At 34.7% G+C, this 25,516-nt stretch overlaps 1 protein-coding gene across 1 annotated transcript in view; it reads right to left on the bottom strand.

Annotated features, from left to right (window-relative positions):
* LOC724563 overlaps nucleotides 1-24,774 on the bottom strand; it is a 28,342-nt gene extending 3,568 nt beyond the window's left edge. The window contains exons 1-5 of the mRNA XM_001120452.5: nucleotides 24,142-24,774; nucleotides 7,285-7,428; nucleotides 1,508-1,938; nucleotides 452-998; nucleotides 82-325 (exon numbers count right to left, since the gene is read on the bottom strand). Of these exons, the coding sequence (XP_001120452.2) occupies nucleotides 82-325; nucleotides 452-998; nucleotides 1,508-1,938; nucleotides 7,285-7,384 (1,322 nt within the window). The 5' untranslated portion in view covers nucleotides 7,385-7,428; nucleotides 24,142-24,774. The remainder of the gene's footprint in view (nucleotides 1-81; nucleotides 326-451; nucleotides 999-1,507; nucleotides 1,939-7,284; nucleotides 7,429-24,141) is intronic.
* Nucleotides 24,775-25,516: the final 742 nt, after the last annotated feature.

The following is a 25,516-nucleotide window of genomic DNA, read 5'->3' as shown; positions in this document are numbered from 1 at the left end:
GAAAAATAACGAATTGAAATTATACGAATATTTTACTATTTAAAACATTATATTTAAAGAAATATATGATTATACATCTACCCTTCGCAAGGATTATCACATTCGCAAGTCGGACACCCGGAAGCATCTGTTTTGAATCCATACTGGCACACCTGAGCGCACTGTTGCGAAACACAGGAAGCCGGAAGGGACCTCCCTTTCATTACCGATTTACAATCTACTTTATCCGCCGGCCCCATGGTACCGGATATTTTTCGACCATTGTTATCCACGCACCAGCAAACCAGACCGTTTCTCGAGCATTGTCTGCTTTCATATCCTCCATCTAAAATATTGAAGAAAATTGTATTATCCAATACAACAAAAGCCATTTGAATTATAATAATCCATTAAATATCATTGTTCAATTAATTTGATCAAAAGATTCATCTTCTTATCCAAGATACCTTACCTTCAGAGCATTGAGGGACGTATCCGCGTCCCTGCCTCTCAGAGATACTTAGCATCTCCACCAATACTCTATCTCTGTGGCAAGCACTCAATCCTTGCGGAACAGAGCAAACACTACCGCCGCATTTCTCGCTCTTGCAACATTTCTCAGGACCAGGACACTCCAAGTCGTGTTGACACGTGTTACCGCATATAGCAGCCTCCTCTAACGGGCACGTTCCAGGCCTCTTCAGATTAATGCTCGATGGACAACAGACACCGTACTCCTGCTTCGGCTCAACCAGGCAGCTATACATTGGCGGACAACTTGGTTTGCCCGGTTCATCGCCGCAGAGAAATGGCCTGGGTGAATCTGTGATCTGTAACGGTTCCCCAGCCGGGCATATCGTGGACAGTGACTTTGCTTTGCGACAGCTGGGAATTGGCGGACACGGTGGACGGGCACACGTTGCATCGATCAACACGCACGTTTGACTCGTCCCTGGACAGGTGATCCCGCGGCAAGGATCCCGGCACTCGCATTTAGGGCAGCCAGTTTTCGGTTCGATCTGTACTCAAGGGAATGATTAATGAATTGAGTCAAATTTATGCACGCATGGATAGACAGAAAGTATGGCTCTAAAAGAAGGTTATAATAGATAGTATGAAGAAATACTTAATTTTGATAATATTGATATTTATCACGTTGTAGATTGAAGGCTTACTTTTCATATACAGAGTGTTAATATATTCGCGGTACACCTTTGAAGGCTAAAACAAAAATTGTGCAAATCGATTGAAATTTATTTGTTAAATTATAAGCAATTTAAGACGGTGAGTAAAGTATAAAGTATAAGTATGACAAAGATGAAGTTACTTTTTCTACTTATTTCATCTAAGAGTTTTCGTATCAACTTTTGCCTTTAAAACCGTATATCTGCCAAATAGAAAGAATTCTACAATAATTCCGAATATTTTCATTTATAAAAGATCTTTACAAAATAATTAACCAAGGGAAAACACGTTTTTATGAAAAAGGTTAAAAGTCATTTTAATTACTTTTATTTTAAAAACTAACCTCAAAGCCCAATACGCATAGCATTCGACAGGTATGCGCGGGACATTCTCGAGGATTGTCGCAATCGATCGCGTCGATAGAGTTTTCTCTGGTGCCCGGGATCTCTACCCCGATCTCATCCACACACCAACATTGCTTTTCCCGTGGGTCGCATTGTATCCTCTCAAATTCGCCTGTCTCGTTGTTGCACTTTGGTATAAATTGCGCGGGCCCACGTGGACCAAGAGCACGAGATCTTCTCACGGCTGCCTGCGCCAGCTGTTCACATCCTGTCAACTCACCGTTGACGCATTTTGTTCCGCAAGCTGTTTTGCAGCAACGTTCACCCGCTGACTGACATTGGAAGTCATTTTCACAAGTTGGTGCCCTTGCCGGACATACATTTTGCTCTTCGAAAGCTGGGCATCGACCTACCGCCTTCAGTGATGGTTCTGTAACAAGAAGAATAGAAAAGGTTATTTTTCGATTATATGAAAGGAATAGAAAATATATACATGTATATTGCTTTGATATATAAAGTAGCAAAAAAAATATATTGTATTCTTTGAAAAATAAATCAAAGTTTTTTTGTTGCATTTTATATGTCTGTATAGGATGTAAAATTAATGTTATTATAAATTAATGTATCGATATTGATACAAAAATGAACAGATAAATAAATAAATTTGGTGGAGACATAAATGTAAGATTGAAAGATTTATTCATTGATTTATTGATATCAGTTTAATTGATATACAATATTTCTAGAATTAAAAATTACATTCCAAGTATTATTTAATATCCCTGTTACCATATTTGGGAAATAAATAAAATTGTCCATGTACCTTTTCCATTAATTAATCACAACAGATCAAAGCAAATAAAAGGAAATCCTCCAATGAGATCAATTTAAACCAATTACTTATAAAAACCTTCTCTCAAGAATATTTGAAGAATGAATAAAACACGGATCGAAAGATCTGTTCATCGGTTATTAATAACGATATCAGTTTTATCGATTCACATCTCTATTTTCCATTATTCAATATCTCTTTTATTATATATCTATTATAAATAAATAAATTTTCATATCCCTTTTACTCATTGATTATAAAATCAAAAAAGATGAAAAGAAAAGAAAAATTAACCTCTTAAAAAAAGCACATATTTTAATTACGTCACAAATACATATACGATAATCCACAGCAGATATATCCAATAAATTATTACCAAGGACAGATATATCTGTTCGAAGGTTTAATCATTTCAAGATAAACAATCAATTATTGTTCCTTTTCAAATTATTGTTCAATTATTGTTCCTTTTTTTTTCGAAAGGAAGTTTTTTTTAAGAAAGGAACAAAATAATATTCCGGAATGCCTACGAACCGGTGCAAAGAAGAAGTGTGAAGAAGCGGCACACCTTGACACGAATTTATTTGAGCGTGACGGAACGAACATTTGGCGGATCAACCGACGCGGATTCGTCGTCATCCGTGTTATGTACCAACGAGACTTTATAGGTCAGAGTATCGGTGGCGATCTCGCGTACGGGTCTCTCACGGCGCGCCGCTTTCGTTCTCGAGCCGAAGTGTAGCGCGACGATAATAATAATAATAATAAAAATAGCCGGACTCGAGGTAACGGTTCCTCGCATCCTACTGCCACACTTTACTCGCCTTACATGCTACGAGCACGTTTCCAGTTGCTTCTCCAACCGCTCGAGGGGACGTTACCCGTCACACCGTAGGCGGAACACTTGATAGGTAAAAAGGAACGAGGATATAGCATGACCGCGAAATTTGAATGCAACTTGAGACTTCGAAAGATTAATCTTATTAAACGAAGTAAGTTCAATACGTATAATATTTTTGAAGAATTATCGCTTGATTTTTTTATTCTAATTTCAATTTGAAATACTTGGAAGTACTTGAAATTTTTTAAAAAAATTTTGCAGCAATTTAATATTGAAAACGTTTGTAGAATGAAAATTAGAAATTATTGATTTTTCAAATGTATTTGATGAATCAAACTTGAAGCAATATTTAGATAATTTAGAGTATTTAGTGAGATTGTTACATTTATTTAAATACTTTAAAAAATAAATATCATAAATTCAGAATTATTTAAGTAAATTGTTCGTTGTTATTTCTTAAAAATGATTTCAGACCATTGAAAGATACATTTCTTTTTTTTTGCAATATTTAATATATTTTAATGAACTGAAATCCATTCCAATGGTATGTCGTGAAATAGTATTTTAACGCTTGGTTACTTAATAGGTTAAAAGCACATGCCTCCGATCACATGATCTTTTTCTTACTAACTCGTCTGAGAACTCGAGTATAAACGTTGGACATGCTTCCGCGACAGACACGATCCTTTTACAGATAGTCGTGGAACATCTTGGAAGTTGTGTCGAGTAAACGGGGTCGATAGTTGTTAAATCTTTAAGAGAGTAAGTAAGATTGCCCGGTTTTAAAAGTTTAGTTTTACAACATTTAAGTTTGAAGCGTTTGAAGTTGAAACTGCGAGCAACAGTTGAAAGAGCGATAAGTTTTTGAAATAGTTTTCAACTATTTTATCCCGTAAGATTTGACAAGTATATAAAAAACAAAAGATGATAAATTATTGAATTACTTCCAAAATTAAGAACGAATCATACGTTTCTCGAAGAAATCATTTTTATCATTCCAGTGTCTATTTCATCTGATTAAAAGAAAAGGAAAATTTTGATTCCAGCAAAGAAAAATAATCACACGTGTTTGGCGTACGCATTCTATAAAAGAAAGCATACGTCGCACGATGCTTAATCGATTTTTTATTTTGACTCTCTGTATCTGCGCCACGTTTTCACACCGTTAAAGATTTCATAAAAGTTCAGTGAAACCCATAGCACATCCGATTACCCGAATTTCCGGTTCGTTGGCCACAGTCCTCTTTCTCTTCGTCCCTCTTCGTTCTATTATAACCATTTCGTTAATCCTAACCGCAATACGCGAGTATTACAACATTCTCGCGATCGAATCTCGTGTTGCATACCATTTGGTATTTGTAAAATCGAATCTGATTTGAATTTAATATTTTCAATTCGATATTCTGCTTCAACACTTGCAACCGCATCGATTAATAGTCACTCACATCCGTTCAGAATTTTTCTATACTTAGACATTCTGTAGAAAAATAAGAGAATAGAATAAGAATAAAAGTAAAAATAATATATATAAATATTTAGTTTCCAAATCATATTAAATGTTTGAACATTACTGTATAAACAGTTTCAAAATAAAATATTTAACTTGTTAATCCAATTAATTCAACAGGAAATAACAAATGGATGTTATGTTAACCAATGTTGCATCATCTCTTTGATCAATCAATTCATTCGTCCAATTTTTATAGAACCTACAAAACAACAATGAAGAAATAGAAGTATGTCAAGAATCCCTAAGGACACGTGAAAGATGAAGAAAAGATAGGGATGGAGAGAATGTCAAAGACACAGAGAAAAAGAAGAAAGGCACACGGTATGAAAGCAGCGAGGAGGAAATGTACACTCCCTTTCAAAAATCATATAGTTGCAAATATTTTAAACATATTAATGTTTAACATCAATTTTCGAATTTATTTCTTTTTAACATTCCAATTACAAAATTTTATTCTACGTCTTTCCTCTAATCAATCTTTCTTTCATTTAAATTAATACAATCTGAATAGTTCATAAAAATTTAACAAATTAGATATCTGAAGAAATTTTTATCATTTTTTAATTAAAAAAATAAAAATATATATTTAAAATACACATTTGAAATGTTTAAAAATTGTTCACTAGAGATTTATCTTTCACAGATGAAAGATCCTTTGAGCCTAACTTTCAATTTATTAGTAAAAAAAAATAATAATTTAATTTTCGAAAGTTTTACTCTCAAATATATTTCTAAAGAAAAATATCGGCAAGAATTTTTTTGATCAACTCTTAAAAGTCATAAAAGATTGATCACCGATCAAACATCGTTTTAACAATCACAATAATCGTATTTTAAAATTTATCGTTGACTGTATATAACTTATGAAAGGGAGTGTAAGTATTGTATACACACGAATGGAAAAACACGAAAGGTGTGCGCGAGGTGGAGGCACGCCGAGTATGGAATATGTTTTAACGGTGCGAGAGAAATCCAATTCGTTACTCGACGTAGCATGCAAACCGTGATATTTATCCTGTTGTTAACACATTGAGATTAATCGAACGCGGAGATTGGACCAATCTCATTCTATTCCCAATTTGATCTGCTAATTAACGTCTCGTTAATTGGTATAATTCCGGCTAGAGGACGTATCACGGGGTATATAATCCTCGACAAATAATTAACTCATCGATTAGGATGATCCCTCTTATGTTTCCATACATATATATATATATATGCCTCATCACATTGTATATTGCATAACTTTGTGTCAAAACAATTTAACAATGTCGGTGTTATGCATATACGTTCTCCTTGCGTCGCCCTCACGAAGCAACGACTTTTATACGTGAGACGGTTGTACAAATGGTTGTCTCATTTATTCGTTACTCCACTTGAGAAAAATGTGAAAAGCGTCTCGCAATGTTCGAATCTTTTATGCATTAAATAGAGCGTTGTACATAATGAAATATGTGGAATAATCTTGAATGTGAGAAAGATTATGGCAATGCGAATACAATGTGACGGTGTCCTCGACAATTTTTGAGATAAAAAAACGATCATCCATCTTTTTTCCATTGTGATTCCTTCTCCATTATTAATCTTATCCATACAACTATTTGAACTGTTGGGAAAAAAGCTTGTATTGAGTTCTTTTAATAGTTAAAATTAAGAATTTATAATCGATTAGAAAAAACAATTCTCAACCACTAATTCCTCCTCTTTTTTTTTTTTAATTTCCTTCCAACATTCCAAAAGTTCAATTCGAAGAAGAGGATTAAAAGAAAATATATTTTCTCATCCAATCCTCCTCTTTGATACCTTAATAACAAAAGGGTAAACGTCGTATTACGACACTTGGTAAATTCTGCAAAATCTTGTTTTCCTACCGGTGGACTAAAGTATTAAAACTTGATTTTCCTCTGGCTAAAGCTGTTTACGATAATCCTTATTCCACACTTCTCCTCGCTCGCCTCCCCGCCTCCCTTCCGTCACAAACGGGGAAACGAAATAAAATTCAAGAAACGGGCTAGAAATATCTTCGCTATGACGATGAGGATTGTTTGAGGGAGGATTGCAAAGAGGATTAGGCGTCTCTTTAAGCGGGCTTAGCTTTTTTCCCGCCGATCGTGCCGGTTTTTTCGCAACGGACGGCCAAGGACGTGTCCTCCGCCCGTGAGGACGCTCCTCGAAAATCCGATCACGTCCGTGACGTCGCATTATATGCAGATGCACGTCCGTTTCAAGAGCTTGCTTTCCTTTTTTTTTGCTCCCTTCTCTCTCTCTATTTTCTTTCCTCTCCCCCTTCCCTTTATTTTTTTCTCTCCCTCCCGCACGTCGTCCCCGCCTCGTTTGGCCGAACACGGCGCACAGACCTTCTATTGTTTGCTAATGGCCGCTCTTTCGATAATTCGGGACCAATCATTACGGGCGAACGAGCCGGGGCACGACGGCGAGGAAATCGCTGGAAATAAAAAACAAAAAAAGTAGAGATATAAAAAAAGGAGAAGAGGAAAGGAAAGAAAAAGGAAGGAAAGAAGAGACGAGGGGGTTGAAATAAATAAATAAATAAATGAATGAATGAATGAACGAACGAGAGAGGTGGACGTACCTGCTGTGACCGAGGATGAGAAAGACAGTAAGAGCCAGCAGGTCGATGACACCCACACAACGGCACAGGCAAGCCCACCGTTGCAGAAATCACGGCGCATCCTCAGCGCATCAAGTGATTTTTTTTAATCGACCGCTATATGATCTGAAATTATCGAGAGAAAATATAAATGGTAGAGATATACGTGTGGATAATGTGAAAATTATATGTGTGTGTGTGTGTGTGTGTGTGTAACGTTTAGCATATACTCGAAAATACTCGAATTTCGTATCAATTTGTATTTAGACAATGGATGTTTATGCATTTACGCGTAATTGAAATGAAATATGCATAAAAAGAAAAACACGGGATATTAAAAAAAGTATAAATCTTTATTTAATTGGTCATGTTTATAAAAATGTTATTTTTAAACGAGCATTCAATGTCTATCGATATCGATATATGGTTTGAAAAATTGTTATAAATTCTATATTGTTTCGTATCAAATTCAGATTTGAATTGGAAATTCTTTCGTAAATTTTTAAATCCGTGAATTATTCACTTGCTCACTGATACTGATTATATCGACTGGATTGTTGGAACTATCGTTGTTCAAAAAAGAAAAAAAAAAAAGAGAGAATTCAAATTTAAATTTTAAATCCATTTAAATCCTCTTTAGTATTTTTCGTTATTTACATTCAAAAATACATAAATTTTATACCCTTTGTACACGCGGGATTGATAACCTTATTTGAAAAAAAAAAAAAAAAGAAATCGACGAAAAAAGAATCGAAATTGAACATAAAATTTAAATTCGAAATCAACGTAACTTTCTCTCTCTCTCTCTCTTAAATTATTTCTCGTTATTTTTATTACCGTTTGACTAATCGTAACGCAAACAAAATATAAAATCCTATAAAATCTCATTATTGGATGGAAATAATCCATATTGATTTTTCGATTCTTTTTTTTTTGATCGATTTTTTTTTTGGCGCCAATTTTATTTTTCCTCGCTTTTCATTCATAATTTAATAATAAATCCGGGATAAAAATGCGCATGCGCGCGCGAGAGAGAGCGCACGATTTGAATTCGAATTCGATTCTTGAAAAATCGGGGTCGAAAAACGCGTATCTCATGGTCGAATGAGAGAAATGATTAATCGGTCCTTCAAACGTTTTCAAAGGGGGAGAGAAAGTTGGCGCGTGATGGAATCAAGATTCGTGGTTAACACATTTTCCTTTTTCCGCGCCAGGAAAAGGAGGCATTTCTATTAAACCATCTTAAAAGTTACGTTTCGCGGGGCCAATAAAGCCGGGATTATAGATCCTTAATGGAAAAAGTTTCTTCTGAAAAACCGTGGAGAGAAGTCGGCGGCGATCGAAAGAAACAACCGGGCGGTTTTTCATCTCCCTATTTCTCTCTCTCTCTCTCTTTCTCTTTCTCTTTCTCTTTCAAGCGAAATTATATGAAAGGAAAAATTCATATTCGATACGAGAGATATTTATATTTGCGGTTCGAATAAAAGGATGAAGAGGAAAGTCGAGCCGTGCAATAAAGAAATTAATAATATTCCTTATTATTTACTTATTATAAGAACTTTCCTTTTGCAGATACGTTTAATTCAATATTTTTCCTCGGTTAATCTACCTGATCGAATTTCCTTGTTTAATTCTGTTGAAAGAAACTTTTTCAACGATTTCATTAATATTCTTCTCATTCTACAATTTTCTTACGCCACGTAATAAAAATACAATCTACATTTTTTTATTTTTTCTTATCCAGTAGATTAAGTCCTAATTTTATTTCTAATAAATTTGTCACATCTCGACAAACATTCAATTCATTTCTCACCGATACAAATAATATTTTCAATATTTTACAATATTACTTATTATTTTAACAACAATTGCATATCAACAGATTATCGCCTATTGTCCTCCTTTTTTCTTTTCAACGAAATAAAAAGAAAAAAAATATTTCAAGGAACAAACGAATTACAAGAAGAACGCATAGGTTGAAATAACGAAGAATGAGATAATTGATGCAATCGCCAACAATAGAACGGTGATGCGGTCAAAAGGGAGTAGTTCAGCGTCTGGTGTCGCGATTAATTTTCCAGTTCAAGAACGTCGCATCTCCCCGTTTGTTGCCTCCTCCTCCTCCTCCAACAGGCGGACGTAAAATAATCTTTTTAATTCTTCTACGGCCGACCTTAAGTGCCCCCTCTTGGAAAACTCGTTGCATCAAACTCGAGCTAGACGCGTGACGCGACGAACTTAGGGATCCCTCCCCCTTTAAAAGGGAAGGATAACAATGGAAGTTATGTCTCCTTATTCGTTATGCCGCGGAGAATATTCTAATGCGTTCCTCCCCGTTATTCATGAGCCGGGGTGAGCCGGCTTCAGGGATCTACGAATTGTCGGATACGTTTTCGTTTCTTTTTCTCTTCTCCTTCCTTTGTTCCTCGTTACAACTTCGACGTCCAAGACCTTCCTTCCTTCCTTCCTTCCTTCCTTCCTTCCTCCGCTCCTCCTCCTCTTCCTCTTTCCGGCTCACGGTTATTTTCATCGTGGCCACTGTTCATTCCGAGGGATGAAAAGATGATTAAAGGTAAAAAAAATAAGTAAAAAAACGAGAGAGAAAAAAAATCGGTTTCTGTCCTTATTTTTCCTAAAATTCTCTCTTGTTGTAGAATTGTTGAGATGTCGAATATATCTTGATTAAACTTTACGACGATTGGTTGTATTACATCGTACGAGATGTTTCGTGGAAATGGTATGAAATAACAATGATATAAATAATTTTTACATTGGTTTTGTGCGTGTAAATTAAAAACAGTGAACTGATGGTTCAATCGTGTATCTATTTCGACGCTTTTTCATTTCCACTCGTAACATCTGTCATCCTCCTGTTATATGATGTTACATATATTTTTTATGTACGTATCGTTTCCATATATCCACGCATTTCATCGTGAAAAAAGAAAATATCCATTTATACCGATTATCAATATTTCATATGTAGTTGAATAGGTAACTTATAATATCAATTAGAATTTTTTTTTCTTTTGAAACGAAAAGAAAGGTTAAAATGTCTTCTTTTTTTTTCCTTTTTTTCTCAATAAGATCGCGTCGATCTGCCCCGATTTATATTCATTCCAATCAATATATATATATACGCTAAAGCAATCAATCTAAACATCGTCGAACAATTTCTTCTCCCCTTCGACACGGATGCAATTACTCTCATAGTAGATGTTTAAGCGTTATCGATTTCAGCTATTGGTTTATCGGTATTTGTGTTAAGCGAACGCACACTTGAGATACATTTTCAAAATCAATTCCTCCCCCGAAATTGGAATTTCGTTATTTTATAAAAAAAAAAAAAAAAAAACATTTAATTCGTATTAATATATTTTATCTTCGAGTGTTTATTTTTTTATCTTTAATCTGTTGGATATTCATCGACAATTAAGAAATATATTTTAATATTAAATATTAAATCTGATAAATAGAAGATTGAATATATCTCATCCCAGTAGCATTTCATTTTTTTTTTCTTTTTTCTTCCTTCTTCCTTTCCTTCTTCAGTTATGTATACGTTTTTATTAAATCTCCTCGAATCTCGGCCCAATCTCTTACATTAATTCCCCAAACCTTTCCGTCCGGTTTGTGTTTTGCTTTAATCTCAAATTTAAACGAGCCACTCTCTTTTAATAACGATACGGAACTTTGGTTCGAATTTTTCATGAAAATTCAATTTAAGTCCGTGCAAGAACTTCCAAACCCCTCTTCTGATCTTTCTTTCTTTCTTTCTTTTTCTTCATCTTCTTCTTACTTCTTAAACGAGATACCGCATCGGTTGTTTCATTTCATTAAATAATATATATCTTCTTTTTTTTTTAAGAATAATCTTCTTCTTATATAGAATTTTCATTCCTCAATTTACTCTCCATTAATATCTTTTAAAATCTTTTAAAAAACGATCTATAATAAACTTTTACCATCGATCAACTTCCAAGGAAATAATTTCTCAAAACGACGATTCGCACGATTTAATTTCCACTTAACCCCTCGATCCCAAATTCGTTACCAAAGGCAAAATATCATTGCTGCACAGATCTTAATCGAATATCAATCCCGTATCTCATCCGTGGCCGAGATTGCAACGGAACCGTAATTTGGCCGTGGCCAATATCCGACCGACCTGTTCCTCGTTTAATCATTTTCATCGCGATGAAATTGTTGCGGTGATACACCTGGGGAACAAGGCCCCACAGTTTTTTCAGGTATCAATTAGACCCATGTAGAATCAATTAGAATTTTCGGTTTATAATGGCACGGTGTGTGCAACGAAAACATTCCAAGGTAATTTCAACCGATGATCATCGATGTAATTACCTCAGGACGGGGGCGGATAAAGGAGGTTCGCGGTTTACGCTCTCTTTCTCGATGCATTATTCATATTACGGAGGGGAGGAGGAGGAGGAGGGTTACCTAAATTCAAAGGCTTCTCGAAGGAACCGTTGGTAATTTTAACCATCGAACCATGCTCCGTGTTGCACGAATTCCGAAACAATACAATACGGGAAGCGTGATCTATTTTGGAAAATTTGAAACGTGGTGAAATTTCGAGATAAGGAATTGGAAACTTGGAAACTTTCTTTCCGCTGTTTTTTCCTTATCAATGTTAATTTCGTAATTGAATATTGCTCGGTACGAATTTTATGAAATATAGGGAAATTCTTGATATGTCGATAATTTTGTAATTAAATATGTTCGAATTTTGACTAACGGGGTTACGTTTATTATATTTGGAAACGTGGAAAAATATCTTGTGGATTGAAAGTTTTTAGACTAAATTTATTGGTGGGATTTAAATATTGGTAGAATTTAAAATAAGAGGATAATTAAATCTTTTTGTAACGATATTCACACGTTTATTTTATATAAAAGTTTTATCTTTCGAATAATAATAATAATAATAATAATAATAATACGTGTATCAATAAAAGCAGGATATTTTGATATAAAGCAAATGTTGAATGGATACTTTGCATGGACGTCATCAAACTGTCGTAAACATCCGACGATAAAAATAAGTCTTGAAAAAATATATTATATTCTTCTCTATAGATATAATTCTGATGAATTATTTTCTACCGAACGCACACCTACATTGTTATTTTTAATAATCTCTCGACAAGAGGAATACAAGGATTTCAAATACAGGATCCAATTAAACGGAGAGAATGGAGCACGATTACCACCTTTCCATATACATATTTCAAAATCGAATATCTCTCCTCTCTTCTTCGCTCTCGAATATTTATTAAAAAAAAAAATATATATGTCACGCATCATTTCAATTTCCCTGATGCACCTCTATTCAATCAGCCTGACGAAACAAAAGCGTCACTCGCATCCTTTCATCGATTTCACCTTGCCTCTACTACTCACTACTTGAAACCCGTCAAAAGACGGTCCATATTTCATCGGGATTGACCTCTTTCTCTCTTCCTCTCTCTCTCTCTCAAGGCTAATACACACACACACACACACACACACACACACACAGGATACTGGGTCACTTCGTCGTCATCATCGAAGTTCCTTCCGGGTCGAGCTCTCTCGCGTTAACTTTCTATTGTCATGCACATGTATGACCGATACCACATCCATGCGTCATCGATGGAACACTTTCGTGGAAAGGTAGGTGCTTACTTTTAAACGAGAGGGGTCATCGGCCTATGGAGATCGTGAATGAGCGTGTAATACTCTCTCTATGCTATACTTCTGCAAAAATTCCACGTAAACTTTGGGAAGAAAGAAATTGGATGAAAATTTTTCAGTGAAAAATATACGACATACAATTTGTATTTGTCACATTCATTATATATCTTACATATCCAGTTGTAAGTGCATAGACGCGCGTTTAAATGTTCACAGAAATCGATCGATGGATCGCTTCGAAGAGAGAGAGAGAGAAAAAGGGAAAAGGAAGAAGAAGAAGAAATTTCGATTGTATCCTCGTTCATAAGTAGCTCAGTGGTACGAAGTATAGGCTCGAAAATAAGAAAATAGAAAGTATACATACGGAATGTTTATATCATCGCTGTATCGCGACATAAGAGGTTGGTCATCGGCATCGTAGATCGTCGGCTTGCCCACATTTTTCCCCCGACTTTCCTTCGTTAGAAAGCGACCACTAAACCCGTCCCCCTCCCCTCCTCCTCGAACGATTTAATCGTCGTAACGATTTTAACGTAATTCTAATAGGGGGAAAGGAAAGAAACTGTACAACGCGTGATATAATCGCCGATAAAAATGTAAAACGATTAAAAATTTTTATCCGCGAATTTTCTTCTTCGTAACAGAATTTCAGGAAAATATATCTCAAACACCCCATCCTTTTCACGGGACAAATATTTTTCCTTTTATTTCGCCAAACGTTTCGCCTCGAGCCCGATTTGCCATTGACAATAACCACTTGCAAATATTTCCAACCTAACCGATATTGTCGAGAAAGAATACCAAGAAAGCTTCTCTTCTCTCCATCCGGAATAATAACGGCCATTGCCTTTCATACCGGAAGTACGAGTGCAATATGCATACACGGCTACGATATCGCGCCCCATTAAGAAGATGGTACGGAGGGTGGAGGAACGTTTCCTGCAGGAAACAACTTTCCACTCTGGTTTCCCGATAACCCGATGCACGCTAAGTGTCGAACGCTTGCTAGGTGCACGTTTTCGTAAGAGGCTCGAACGAGGGGCGTGCCAACGAGAGCACCGTTTCCTCATACTCATAATCACGCTGTACAGTGTCATTGTTCGTTTCCTTCCCGTTGCAACTCGAGAGTTTCATATTTTCACGTTTTCTACCATCTTTCATGCGTATTTTTTAATCTTTTAATTTATATATATTATTTATTTTGGACGTCTCCCTTTTTTTTCAATTTAATCGATATAATAATAACTCTCCATGTTTATCAATTTATTTTATTTACTTCAAAATTGTATTTTCTATATCTTCACGACGAATATGCGTTACGATGCACATGTAATCTCGTCTTATTATTTCTCCAATCTAAAATGAATGATGGTTAGATTACTTATATCGTATCGCACATCGTTGAACATCTCGCGCCATTTGGAATTCGCATAAGTCTCTGCTGGTCCATTTAAAGGGACGTTTAAAAAAAGAAAAAAAGTTAAAACGTTGATGGATTCGAGGAGTGGAAAACGCACACATGCGCGAGTTTAATGGATTCGTTCCGTGAATCCGAAGATGGGGAGGGGAAAAAAAAAAAAGAAAAATCCTCGCTTAATAAGCGTATTCCATGGTTACAGAGAGGTTCGAGTCACGTTTAAAATCCACTTTCGTGCCGCTTTCTCTGTAAACAATTTTCAAAGAAGGAGAGAGAGAGAGAGAGAGAGGAGGCTCGTTTTCGAAAGCGGCCCTCTAGCTTCGATTCGTACAGCCTATCGCCTTCCCCCCTAGCATCCCCTTTTCGACGATGGCCAGTTGTTATTTCACCAGGCCTATCGCCTGTTGCGATACACGACACCCAAAAACGAACACTCTAAGGTTTCTCAGGTACAACGCGGTGAATTTATAATCAAGCCCCTCACCTTCCTCGCAGCAAACCATGTTGTTCGCCGATGTGTTCGTATAAATTGAAGCAACGGGCTATTACTTTTAACGACCGGAAAGAATTTTTAAATTGCGTCCAAATGCAAATAGTTAGTTGGTGTGACGCGAAATGATTGAACGGACCATGTAATATTTTAACGCGTATTTTTCTTTTTTTTTTTTTTGAATATTCTTACGATCGAAAAAGAAAAAAATAAATTCGAGATCGAAGAATTTGATCGATCCAATTAGTTTATATTTTTTTAAAATATATTGATACGATTCGAAAAAGAGAGTAAAATATTATCCATAAAGTGAAATTAAATTTAATTCAATTGCAACGATGATGAGAAGGGGGGATGAAAAACTTTTGTACCAAAAATAAAATTTCTCCTTCAAATTGTGACAATGAGCAATTAAAGATTGATTGAACGGACGATGTAATATTTTAACCCGTATTTTTCTTTTTTTTCTTTTTTTTTTGAATATTCTTACGATCGAAAAAGAAAAAGATAAATTCGAGATCGAAGAATTTGATCGATGCAATTAATTTATATTTTTTTAAAATAGATTGATACGATTCAAAAAGAGAGTAAAATATTATCCATAAAGCGAAATTAAATTTAATTCAATTGCAACGATGATGAGAAGAGGGGATGAAAAACTTTTGTACCAAAAATAAAATTTCTCCTTCAAATTGTGACAATGAGCAATTAAAGATACCAAAAAAAAAAAAAACTGCTCGCGATATAAAAGCGTATAAACAAAATTTGAACGTAAGAGGAACGATAATTAAAAAGTGATATTCCGTGGACACAAAAAGGATGGAGCGGCCTCGCGAAGAACGCACAATGGAGATTTTATTCCATCGCGCACACTGATGAAAAAAGAGGCGATGGAAATGAGGATCAACAGGGAATCACGCATCCCCTGTTCCCCATGATCTGATTATCCCTGTCCTCGAACGGGCGAGGAAATCGGCTCGTTCCAGATCATTTCTATACCCGTCCATCTGAAAGTGGAGAAAGCGTTCCCTTCCTAATAAACGCGCGTTTTCCACGCGCTACTAATGACACAGCCTCGCGCCTTCCCCCCTGTTCGAAGCCTGTTGTTGTCGAGCCGCGTTGAAAAGAGCGTTTTCAAACTGTCTCTCGACAAACGCGCGACAAAGGGAAACGAACGAAGCCGAGGGTAAAAAAAGAAAAAAATATGAAAAATATATAAAAAAAAAAAAAAGGAAAAAGAGAGAAGGGAAGAAATGGAAAAAATAAAAAGAGATGGAGAGAAGAGAAGAACATTCCTTCGTGCAAGCGTGACGTAACTCGTTGTTCGAGGCCATTGTGTATATTACTACTTCTGTATATACTTTCTATTCTAGGTGTGCGTCATTGTTGTCATCGTCGTCGTCGCCGTTGCCGACGTCGTTGTTGTTGAACGACGTCGTGAAACGGGAACGTGAAGGGAAACTGGCTACTGAATACCATAAAAGTGGATGCCTTTTTCGTCGAGAGACGTTGAATCAAGGAGGAAAGTGGAATGAGACTCGACGATGTGATAAAACGCTTGTGATAAAATATCGTTGAACGCCGAAATGACATCTTATTCCTTCCTAGAGAGTGTTCTTTCCGAAATTGGAATAGGTGGCCGAGAAATTCGAGGATGTTAAGGATGATGGGAAGGAGATCTTCGTGTCGGAAGAAGACTCGGCCTTTGAAGCGAAGAAATGGTTTTCTTTTTTAAAATTTCCAATACGAGGTTCGATGATAAATGTTCGTCAACTTTGAAAATTATTATATCGTCTTCGAGAACAAGCTTTGTTCGTCGATACAATTTTCAAGATATTATTGCGAAATAATCGTGATTAATTTCATTAAATTCTATCCGCTGCAAAAATACCTTTGAAATATCTTTTTTTCCTTCATTCATCGGAGATCTTTGCTATTTTTCCCCAGAAAGGAAATATTAATTTTGAAATTGTGGAAGTCATATTGGTAGAATAGAAGAGGGACGAAAGGAAAGGTAATTAATCGTATAAATTTCATTAATTTTCGGGTTACAGATATTCGGCTAGACGGGAAAATTCGAGCGTGGCAGGAAGCATCGGCCTCGTCCCACAGGAGAAAGCAACGTATTGTGAGGGCGTACAACGGATAAAGGATTCATCCAGTTCGAATGAATACGGGATAAACGAGCGGCGGAAACGCCACAGACGTTTCTCTCTCTATTTTCGAACGAAAATCGCGACCACGTCCTCCCCGGGACGGGAGGATGTTCCAATTTTCTAGAAAATTTTCCACCGAGGGCAGGAAACTTTGAAAAAAATTGTACACACTTCATGATTCCAATATCCCCGGATGAAACATTGATGAAACTGTATTTCTCAAGAACATGTTCTACTTCGATCTATTCCTTCGAAAAATTCTGCCGATGGGATGATTTATAACTCTTGAGAATTATCGAATGGATTAATTTAAAATTTGTTGTTGCAACTATTAAAACCATAATTATTTTACAAAATTAATTAAATTATATTATATAATATATTATCCAATTATTTTTATGATAGTGTTTTAATTTTATTTAGTTTCGTATATTCAGTTACATTATGGTAGTTGGTAGTGATGTTCTAGTGTTAAATTCTAGTGTTTTAATAGTTCGATAAATATCGTAGAAAAATAAATGTCAAAATTGACGTGTAATAAATGATTTTATCCCGAACAATACGGTTTGTTTTTGATTGTTTCGATAATATTTTTAATTACAGTGTAATTTTAACGAACGTATCTCGAGATACAGTGATATATTCAGTACTGCAGTTTTCGTGAATTTTTCTTGATAAATAAAGTAGGTCAAACTACCTTGAAATAGCAAAGGTACCTAGTTTTATTACTGGAAGTTAGTTTAATTAAAAAATTTTAAACCAAGTTACACGTATCGATGTTTTAAAACGATATTTCTCGAATCGTCGAATAATTCGATGCCTTCCAGTGTTATTTTGTTACAACGATATATATATCAATTTCATATTACATTTCTATACACGATTATTAAATTAAAACGAGAATATTAATTCTTTCGTCATAAGAATAATTGTCGAATGAGTGGAATCGCATTCGAATTACCATTTTATTATTATTTTATCAAGAAAAATTATTAATTTATATCGCACGATCAAGAAGCGCTAAGGAACTGGTTTCGAAGTAAATTTACAAATTTACAACCCGAGAAATCATCCGAGCTTCGATCGAAAAAGTTGAAAAACGAGTCGTTCGTCCATTCTATAATTACCACGCGCGATAAATCTCGTTTTCAAAATTACTTAATTTTTAAATAAAGGGGTCTTGCTCAAAATTACTTCGCACCACAAGGGGAGAGAGAGAGCGAGTGGAGAGACATTTGCGACCGTGTCTCGGCCGTGATAGCGATTCAGAGCGAGTTAAAGGGATGTTTAACGCAATTAAGGCACACGTTGGCGCCGTTCCTTTGGAAGAATCCAATCTCTTTTCGAGAAGGAAGCTGGCCAGGGAGCGCATATCCGTGTGTTTAATGATCTCGGCCCGGTGGTGGCAAAGGAGGATAAACGGTTTCTTTGAGGAGAACCGTGCCCGCTTTCTTCGTGAAAACGCTATTGGAAAACTCTTTGTGCCACTGTTCCCTTCTATTGCGAAAGCTAGGTGAATCGGTTAGGCTCACGAATATACGTACTCTTTGTTGCTCACGATATTTACATTTGCTTGGACGAAAAAAGAATTACAGCGATTCGTTTTTCCAGGCGGAAAATTTTTTAAAAAATCCTTTGAGTTATTATATATTCGCATAAAAATTGTGAAAATTGTTTCAATTCCTTCATCTTTATTTCCTTATTTCCAATTTTATTTATCCATCCATCCTTTCAACATGACCTTTTTTCTTTTTTTTTCATTTCATCGCAAGAGAATAGAAATAATATAAATAATTTCTTTTAATTTGTTTTAATAATAATTGTCATAATAATTGTAAAAATCAATTATCGAATTTTTAAAATATGTATACTACTTATATCATTTTTTTTTCTACTGAAAGCCGTTTGATCTCGTTTCCACGCAAGTTTTATTCCACATTTTCAAAATATATTTTCAGAAATATAGCCATCTCTTTTCCTCGGTGGCGCGCGATGAAAATTCCCGTTTCAAAATGTAAACGCAACCCTAGGGGTAAAAGTGGAACGAGTTGGCTCGATAACAATCGAACGAATGGAATATTGTATTTTGGCAATGGGTCGTCGATGATGAAAGAAGTTGTTCCCGGGGATGTTCCGTTTGCTAGCAAACGGAACCGGCCGGCTTTTAACCCTTTCGCATTTTCACGGACGAGAGATGGATGCACCATGAAATGCAATTTCGCTCGTTCGAGAATCTTTGATGAAACGTCTGTTTAATATTTATTACATCCCGTGACAAAATGACAGTACACGATATGTTTTTTTCAGCGTCCCTCCGATATCTCTCTCTTCAATAATATTAGGGAGGGTATTAACAATTTTTTTCTCTTTTTCCGACAAATTTGATATAATTTCGAAGATAATTTTGATCGATCCGAGTTTTAATCTCTAATTTTATTCGCATTAAGAATTTATCAATCTAATTTACCTAATTTAAAAGTAAATACAATTCATTTTCAGCGTTGGAAATAGAAGATGAGATTAGATTTTAATACTTTTTTTTAATGAATTTTTCATCGTAAAAATTTATTTCAGAAGAAAATAATTCAGATGAATCAAAAACTATTTTATCATTTTTCGTTTTCTAACTATGAATCCTATTTTTTGTTTAAAGAAATTATTTATATTATTTCCATTCTCTTGTGATGAAATGAAAAAAAAAAAGAAAAAACTCTTGAAAGGATGAATGGATAAATAAAATTTCGCTATGGAAATAAAAACGAAGGAAGGATCAGGAAAAATTAACACAAAATGAGAAAGTAATTCGATATTTAAAACAATTACCAACGTTTCTTACTAATGGCGAATATCGATTGCAATTATTACGGGCTTCGAACTAATTGATGAGAAATAATCAGAATTTTTCGATAATCCATCGAGTAGGCTCGGTATCCTCTCGGTTGAATAAAACAAGTGGTATTAAAAACATGGTATTAAATGTCAAGAACGATAATCTCAACCGATTCACGATTAACCTTTTCACATTTAATACTTTAATACATTTAATACGTACGAAACTATCCCGTTCTATATTTCTACAAATCTAAAATATTCAATATTAAACGTTCCATAATTTAAGTTAATCGATCGAATAATAATTATTAATAATTTTTAATCGAATAATAAACTTATTCTCCCAATTTTAACGCGTGCAAAAAATAAATAAAAAAACATTTTCCATTATTAATAATTATAAAAGAAGAATACAGTCACGAAGGGGTTAATCAGATATTTTTATGAACTCCTCATTATTCATTATTTTCGTGTGTTCTATTAAGCTACATATATATACATATCCTAAAAAACGAGCAGAATTTACATGGTCCAAGAATAATTTTATCGCCGTAATAAAATTGTCAGTATTTCTTTGCGCTGGAGTGAACTTGATACCTCAAAATTTTAATAACTCACAAATGAATTATAAAATCGAGAATGTCGATCGTTGCCAAAAATCTCCTTTTCTTTTAAATAGCTTTTCGAAAGTTTGTAAATTTTACAAACTCGTATTTTAATATAAATAAATAAACAGCAAAGAGTTGGAAGAATGGTGCACGCTTCGAATTCGGTTTAAAATTAAAGCGATATATGCCGCGATTATCACAAACGAGTATCGATCTTGTCGATACCGGTTTTATCTGTAATATCGTGCAGGAACGAAAAACACAAAGTGACAGAAAATCCGTGCAATATATATATATATATATATATATATATATATATATATATATATATATATATATATATATATATATATCGATTCTCATTGCTTGGTCCAATTACGTCAAAATTACGATCATAGTACGTTTCATTGTTTCGAGAGCCCGGCTCCGTGGCTTCGAAAGCATACACATTGTAATTCCTGATGCAACTATCATAAATACCAAAACTGGATCCCTATTGAATCTGAAACTCGCCCATTTCAAACAATCATCGCTTTTGTTACATTTGGAATTATGAATATAAAGAAGACGAGCACAAAAGCAAAAATATATTACAATTTCCTTTCCTTTCTTTCCAATCTGAACAAGTGATCGAACAACAACGAATTAATTATCTTCCCAAGTGTTTCTCTATCTTTCATCATCGAACCAATCCTTTCAATTCATTTTCACGTTTACACATTTTTTCTTTGTTCAATATTTTCAAATAAATATTAAAGAACACTCGTCTATCAAATTTTCGAAATTTGTTATTAAACGAATTCTTATACTCGATGATAATTTTCCAAAGTTGAACTCGAAACGTGATATCTCTTTCTAAGCTATCTAATTCTAAAACCAAAAAAAAAAAAATAGGTCCTTTCCATTCCCAAGAAACGAAAGTGAGAAGGAGAAATAAAAATTTCTCTTAACATCAAACACTTTTTTAAACACCCAAGAAGAAAGATGGGCGAAAGAGAATTTGCATACGGGTTGTTAGGGTATCCCCTCCCCCAAGCATCGATAATTTAACGCCAACGACGCGATTCTTTCTCTCTCGCCATTCGCGACACGTAGGATCGGTCGCGATTTCGAATGCTCAGCCTCAGAGCTGAAGGAAGATTCCTCTGCTCGTTGAACAGCAATCGATCCCTCCTTGTCGAGTGCAACAAGCTTAACAAAAGACGCACGTAAAAAGCCGGGAGGTGGAATGCAAAGAAAGCGGGAATAATTAATACTCGGTGCACATCTCGGTTTCCAGAGACGTATACACGTTGAGGAGGACGTGTAAAGAGAAAAATTCTCGCTCGATGGCGGGTTTCAGGGAAATACGTACGTACAATACACGTTATTTTACACGTGCTGCCATTGTGGCATCGCTCCACATGGATGGGGCTGGCCAGGGGCAGGCTTTCAGAAAAACTTGTACAAATATTTCTAAGTATTTCTGAATAAAAATTAATCATAAAATTTATATTCTGTTGGATGTGGATGTTGTGTTGCATGGATGTGTAAAAAAATATTATGTTTGATTGTAGCCCAGAGTCCTGGATTCTGAGGATCAGTTTGTAGAATAATGGCAATGTAATTATTGATTAGTAGAGTGTGGAAATTTATGCAGAAATTTTTATGTAGAACGCACGTGTGCAAGAAAAGAATTCAGAGTAAAATACTATATTTACATGAAGAATGATTCAATTCATATTCCAGTTTCATTTTTGTATCCATAATTTAGATTTGCATGGGCAATCTCTGTAATTACTAATTATATTGAAATGCCAAAAATCATCAATATGTATTCCTTCAAATTGATCCTTTTTTTCAAATTTCCTTTTTCTTCATCCATTGATTATTTTAAATTAATATTTTATAATATCATCTCGATCATTGTACTTTTACACTGTATTTAAGATCATTAATTTCAATCATATTTTATATATATATATATTTTTGTTTCAATAAAATAAAAGTGGCCAAATATGACAGACAGTTAATACATCACTCACATATAGAAATTGCATTCTTGCCGTTTTAGAAAGCGCACGCACAAGTGGATATGCCAAGCATGGCTCGGTGGATTTCACAGGAATTAATTGACTCGGTGATTTCAAGAAATTTATCGTCGTGATTTACGAGATCCACATGAATTTAAACAAACGTAGAAAGAAAATTTCTACGTTATAATAATTTCAATCGTTTTTTCTGGCGCTGGGAGAAAGAAAGAAAGAAAGAAATGGAGAAAAAGAAAAATGGGGAGAAAAAAGGGGATGATAAATATAAATAGAGGAAAGTCGCGCGCACGTGATCCACCGGTATATCCGGAACGCTTTTTTCCAGTGTGAGAGATGTACAAGAAACGGTGTAATTGTACCGTTGGTGGAAGTACGATGGATGAAAATAATCGAAAATTAATTCCGGTTTCGAGTTGGATAACTCTTAACTCGCGTTACATGAAAGGAATATCCTCATGCTCAAAGACGTGTTGGAATTAATTAATTTTTTTTTTTTTCGAGGGGAATAATCGCGTTTGAATATTTTTAATGAAATATTTCCCATTTTTTTTTTTTTTAAATTCTATCTTGTTAAAATATATTTGCAAACATCAAGCGTAGAGATGAGAAAATTGTTTTGAAATTTTTTAGAGATGTATACATGTGTGTAATTATTATATTTCTTTTTAATCATGCTCGTCGAATTGAAAGAAGAAAATAAAACTGCACGCGTATGTACCTACTAATATTCTTCTTAGAGGAAAAAAAGTTTTATTTGTCTTATTTAAAACGTAATGTTTTACTCTATTTAAATTTTCAACCCGTTGCATGTCTATTTATATAAGAAGAGAATTTAAAATATAAAGAAAAAAGTAAAAAAAAAGATGCAAGTTTAAAAATAGAAAAAAAATTATTCTGAAGATATGTATATATGCATATAATTATGATGTACATGGTTAGAAAGAGATAAGAAATTGCAGAAGTAAAATATGAAAAGAAGTTGTAGCAGAAGAATAATCTAAATTTAATAAACATTTTGGTGGATGAAGTCGGCGTTTTTAGAACGAGAGACTTTCGCGCGCGAGATGAAAATTCATCAAGCTTTAGCAGGGCATTTTTAATCAACCAGAATAAGAAGATAAGTACATACACACACATACACAGGCACACGTGCAGATGCTCACGTGCACACAAGTCAACTCACTCCAACTCACGAACAAGCAAAGTACTCTCAACGTAGGAGGAATATCTCCTTCGGTAAATAAAACAGGGAATAACCGCGGTAAAGATGATCCGTCTATTAAAACCGAGATAGGATCTGTTTTATAAAATCACTATGTATCATCATCTGTTAAATTTAAACTATTCACTTTAATAAGAAAAAAAAAAAGAAACTCTAATAAATAACTCTAATAAAGAAAAAAGAAAAACAATTCTTCTAAAATTATCCAACCGTCTTCCAATTGATTATAATTCCAAAAAAAAAAAAAAGAAAGAAGAAAAGGAACAATTTCAATTAACCAAATGTCAATCACACGTGAGAACGACATTTCGCAAAATGGAAAATCGAGTGAATCGTGTAAAAAACGAAGTGTACAAAAAAAAAAAGAAATCAATTTGCATGCACACGTACCTCGATTTCTATAATTCACACGCGTGGAAACGTGCAGCCAATTAATCCACCGTTCTCCGTGAAACAATCCGTAGATCTTCTCTATATATGTATATATATATATATATATATAGATATTATATATATATGTCTGTACTCTTTTTTTTTCTTTCCTCTTCTCGCACTTGGCAAAAATCGTGAACGATTGTTCGATAAAAAAAATGTCGATCGTTCCACTCGAATCGCAAACCCCCTAATTCCTCCCTGGGGACGAGATGCTTTTCGTAGAGAGAACACGAAACGAAAGAGGCAAGACTTGGATTCGAAATTGCGGTACCGCTCGGCAGGTAACGCGCCTTTCGCCGCTCAGTCCGCGCCGAATGACGTTCGTATACTGTCCTGGCTCGGTGCGTTCGGCGGAGCCGGCCTCGTATGATGACCCCCTTCTAGAATTCTACGGCCCTGTCGACGTACGCCACAGTCTCTGGACACCGACGTAACACCAGGAAACACGGATAACCGTCGATCCTGTTGGATCCTGTTCGCATCTAAAATTTCGCCGACTGAAAACTCCTCCTTTGCGGTAAATAATAATAAAATTCTTCCTTTGCTCCGGATAAAGTTAACCGCCATTAAACGTTGCATCCGTGTAACGTACAATCTGGAAGAATTTTTATTAAATTTTGTTAGTGAGTTTTTTTGATAGATGATAGATAGTTTTTTTGATTTAAAGGTTTTATCATTTCTTTTTTAAATAGCTTTCTTCTCTTTTTCTTATATCTGAATATATATTTTACATAGGTAGGTAATGAAGAAAAGTGGAATGAAATATTTAAAAGAAAATGATTGTGGTTATTTGTCGTTTTGGCTCATTAATTACGATTAAAAGGTAATTACAGTGGAATAATTTGAGGATGAAATAAGAAACGAGTGCAAAAATATTGCAACGTGAAAATTTTTTCAGGAACGAAGTACAAAAGCTTTGTTTTAGAACGAGCGAATTAAAAATTAGTTTTGTAATTGATTTTCCTCTCTTAATTTTAGTTACGTATTTTTTTAAATGTATGAATGGGATCGGTTTTTTAATGAGATTTATCGAAAAATATTCAAATAACGTTGGTTCGTAATTCTTGTAGATTAAATCGATTCACCGAGGAGACTTTAAAAACATTCTATCCCATTAAAACTATTAAATTACTTAATGTTTTTTTTCTTTTTTTTTAATTCTTTCCAATGAAACTTTTATACGAATTTAAATTTTTCCTATATCTGCTTGAACATTTAATGGGATAATATTCGCTTCTCGTTTAAAAATTTTATACTTCGTTCATTATAAACAAATTTTAATGTACCTTAATACTTTATTCACAACGCAATGTCCCGCGACCAACAACAA

Source organism: Apis mellifera, linkage group LG5, assembly GCF_003254395.2.
Source record: "Apis mellifera strain DH4 linkage group LG5, Amel_HAv3.1, whole genome shotgun sequence".
NCBI classification, from domain to species: Eukaryota; Metazoa; Arthropoda; class Insecta; order Hymenoptera; family Apidae; genus Apis; species Apis mellifera.
This window is presented reverse-complemented; position numbering and strand designations above follow the sequence as displayed.